We start from the raw sequence: 4,117 nt of genomic DNA on the forward strand, positions 1-4,117 counted from the left end.
GCTACATGGAACATGTAAAGCAGTGTTGTACACTGGTTCATTTCATTTGCAAATCATGGGCGCTAAGTGAAATTTAGCCAAGAGACTATTGTTCCTTGTCCTTTCTATGAATCACTGTGAAAATGAATTTAAAAATAATGTAACAATAGAGTTGTCAGCACTATAGAAAGGTAAAAATAGCATTGAACAATGAACATGAAAGATGAGATCCATAATATAAAGTTTGCCATTTCAAAAGCTGGAGGTTGAAGAAAAAGTGACAGGAACAGGACAGGAAGCTCCCAGCACATGGTGACTGTGGTGGACGAGAAGCCATTGATAATGAGCAAATGTTTGAAATAGACACTCCTACACAGTAGACATGAAAGAGTTACAGACCTGGTGTATTTATTTATTTGGTGAAGCTTCATACATCTGGTGTTGGAAAGGTTACACAGCAGGCAGCCTATTAAATGTCATGAAGCGTGTTAGGAATGTCAGGGTTCTTTCAACATGTTTATATTAAGCATAAAGAACATACAGTACATTTATTCCGGTGCTCAAACTGTGATAGTTTGTTGCTGATAGGGATTTCTGTGTTTGTTGTTGTTGCTGTGACTTTAAAGGATTTATCTTCATAAAATCAGCTTCTTCAGCTTCAGTTCTTCTCACTCTTTCAGCTGCTTGTCTGTTCTCAGAGCCACGGTACCAAAGGGCCAGCGGCATGAAGCAAAGGCCTTTTAATTCAATGTAATGTAAAAAAAAGGAAGCAGTGCATTGTGGGATTGTTAGCAGAAAATAGTGTATATGGCAATTATACTACTTCCACTGAGAAAGCTTTGAGTGCATTATGTATTGCAGCCCAACATATCGTACCCCTTCACAGATGCCATGTAATGAGACAGGATGTTCAGTGCTAGGTTGGTGTCTATTAACACGCACAATGTGGTCACAGTCACATGAAAATGGATTGTGCAAACTTTAAATTGTTCTGTACAGTCAATAATTAGTAGATCTACCTCCTTCACAATGGATGTTGTGAGTAAATCTTAGTGAGGTGTGGGATTCTGCTTTAGTTGGCAAAGGGTAACGGAGGATCCCACCCCAAAACCAGCATACAGAGGCTCACTGAACTGAGCTTTGAATCTGTAGATAAGAGTCATCGTTTCTGAGACAGTGTAAAAGGCCACAGTGTTGCCGGCGTAATCCAGGTACACGCCGATTCGAGTGGCCCTCTGAGCATCTGGAAGGTCCTGGTCTACCTTGCTGTGCCAGGCAGAGTAGCCTGAGTCTGAGCAGAGGAGACTCCAAGACTTCTCGTTGTATCCCAGCAGGCTGTGCGAATTCTTCCCCTTGCGACTGATGCTCTTATAGGCCACCCCGACGGAAAACTCTCCGCTCCACTCCGCCTCCCAGTAAAATCTGAAACCGTGCAGGGGCTCCTTGCACAGCACCTGGGAGAAGCCATCGAAGCGATCGGGATGATCCGGGTAAAACTGGACCGTCTTCTTCCTGACCACCTTCTGGTTGCCATTCAGGAGAACCAGCTCTTTGTAGACGGTGTTTGGATCGAAGGACAACTTGCAGGAGTCTGAGCAGAGACAGCCATGCACAACACACATATGTTAATTTAGTTCAGTTTAGTGGAGGAAAAACCGCCATTCATCTGTTCACTTTTTCACCCACAGCCACTAAATCAATCGTTCCCCTTTATCAACACATGCAATATAATTCATAGCACAACATGCAAGATGCTACTGTGACAGGCACTGAATGGACTGACAGTTTACTCACATCTCAAAAAGTCTGTTCTGGTTTTTGGTGCCTGCAAATCTACTCTGGAGGGAACTGCTTGGATTAGAAAACATGGAAATAAATGAGATATTTTTACAAAAACGCTTTTATAGTCATGTGCTCTAGACAGAAAGCAATAAACACTTGCCTTTGAGTTGTTTGTCTCCATTTCTTGGTAAAAGTATGTATATAGGAGTTTCACCTACTGTAAGGATGATGCATTGTTAGGTTGGCATTTTGGTTTTTACATTAAAAAGTAATTTTTTTTTTTAGCTATCATCTCCTAAAACTAACCTGCTTTGGAGATTTTACTCAGTTCCTTCTTACAGATGTCATCTAGCTGTTCCTTCATCTCTGCAGCCGTCTTGCTCATCTCTCCAAAAGAAAACTGAGGGTTGATGAGCACTTTGGGCACCATAGCCTCAGGAGGAACACACAGGGTTGGAAAATTCTGCATATGAAATCAAACACGTCAGTCCAGTCAACCTGTCAGAAACACAAACTGAGTGGTAATAAACATTTATCGGCACCTGCAGAAAGTGAATGTTGTCCTCTGTTTCGAGGATCTGCCGCAGCTCTGCGTCTCTGCGCTGCAGCTCCTGTATTTCTTGCTCCAGGCGGTCCACGTAGCCCTCAGCCTGCGACATTGCAGCCTGCATGTTGGCCATTATCATCTGGTTGATTTCAGCCTTCCAGCGCTCCACTGCTTGCAGCATTTCGTGGAAAGTCTTGTCGCTCTCTGTCTGTGCTCGCTGGGCAGAACTCTACAAAGTCAATCAGTTGGTTAGTAGGTTTTAAAGACTACCACTGGAGATGCCAAGTAAATATTTTTTAATCCTTTCGATAGTGACTTTAATGTGGATGTTTATGTAAAACATCTCACACCTTCTTAAAACACTGGCTCTCATCTTACTTTGAGAACATCCACATTATGCTTGAGATCCTGCAGCTCCTTCATCCTCTCCTGAATGATGTGCTGCACTTCCGACTGGGTGACCACCAGGACTTTCTGGTTGAAGAACATAACGATGAGTAGAAAGGCTTTTTTTTTGGTGGGTTTTAAGTCAAATGTCATTCCCTCAGACATATTGAATCACAGACAAGTTCCCAACTCACTTGTTTCTCGATGCGTTCTTCTTCTGCTGACGTGATGTTGTGACTGCGGTGCTCTCTTACTGTACAAAGCACACAGATACACATCTGGTCGGAGCGACAGAACAGTTCCAGTCCTTTCTCGTGCTGGGGGCAAATCTTTCTGTCAAGATGGCCCGTCTCATCCACCAGCTTGTGCCTCTTGAACGTGGACGACTCATAATGAGGCTTGACATGTGTTTCGCAGTAGTAGGCCAAACACATGAGGCATGACTTCACGGCCTTGCTGCGTCGGCCAACGCAGAAATCACAGAAGGATTCGCGGTGCATGTAGGGGAAAGGAGTGAGCTCTGGGAGCTGGCGCCGCGGCTCTTGGTCGACATCAGGCAGGTTACGTCTCAGCACAGGCCGTGGAGTGAATTTTGCATGGCACTGAGGGCAGCTGTACACACCCATGTGTTCAAACTGGTCCCAGTAGACCTTGATGCATTCCAGGCAGTAGATATCACCACAGGGGATGGTGACCGGGTCCCTCAGTGTGTCCATACACAGTGAACAGTAAATCTCCTCTGGTAAAGGAAAATTAGACTCAGCCATGTTGAATTCAATTAGCAAAATGCTCTAGATCAGAATACAGATCGTTTATGTCATATGTGAAATGTTGAGTGCAAGTTGTCAGGGTCCCGTGATCCTACAACAGCAGGCAGCACTGTTTCTGCTGACATTTAACTGGAACGCTTTGTTTCTACTATAAGCAGACAGGTGATGTCTTCCCACAGAACTCGTTCCCAGCGTCTGAGTGAAAGTACTGAGGACTGCAGCCATGATGAAATTTGCCTATGCAGCAGAAATTTCAGGTAAACTCCCACAGTAATGTCATATTCTTGTCAGCAAAATAATGACAAGTGTAGACTAAACAAGAACATGAATGCACAGTGGAAATCTTCCTTAAAGAGGTATCAACATATTACATCACTGGTATTGTAATTTATTGGAAAAAAAAGTTTAAATGAGTGCATCTATTCAAACGTCTACAGAATTCATATTACCTTGTTAGCACAGTTTGTCAAGTGTACGATACATGGGAATCAGAAACCAATCGGTCATTTGTTCACTGTTGTTTTACGTAAAATTTCCCCTGACACCAACATTTATTGTGTGTATTGTATTCTGTGCTGTTTGGTATATCCAAAGAGTAACACATAACCCTTCAAACACTCCAAGTTTCCACTTGACTGAGCAGCGTGTCTCA

At 43.4% G+C, this 4,117-nt stretch overlaps 1 protein-coding gene across 1 annotated transcript; it reads right to left on the bottom strand.

The window, feature by feature from the left end:
• Positions 1-364: 364 nt before the first annotated feature.
• ftr84 (finTRIM family, member 84) lies at positions 365-3,579 on the bottom strand. Its single transcript, XM_026360779.1, has 7 exons — positions 2,890-3,579; positions 2,687-2,782; positions 2,304-2,537; positions 2,068-2,224; positions 1,922-1,978; positions 1,774-1,827; positions 365-1,570 (listed from the first exon to the last, which is right to left on the bottom strand). Exons 1-7 carry the CDS (start codon positions 3,460-3,462, stop codon positions 1,029-1,031), a joined length of 1,713 nt encoding a protein of 570 aa, XP_026216564.1. The 5' UTR covers positions 3,463-3,579; the 3' UTR covers positions 365-1,028.
• Positions 3,580-4,117: the final 538 nt, after the last annotated feature.

The sequence above is a fragment of the Anabas testudineus genome, chromosome 1 (assembly GCF_900324465.2).
Source record: "Anabas testudineus chromosome 1, fAnaTes1.2, whole genome shotgun sequence".
In the NCBI taxonomy this organism is placed as follows: Eukaryota; Metazoa; Chordata; class Actinopteri; order Anabantiformes; family Anabantidae; genus Anabas; species Anabas testudineus.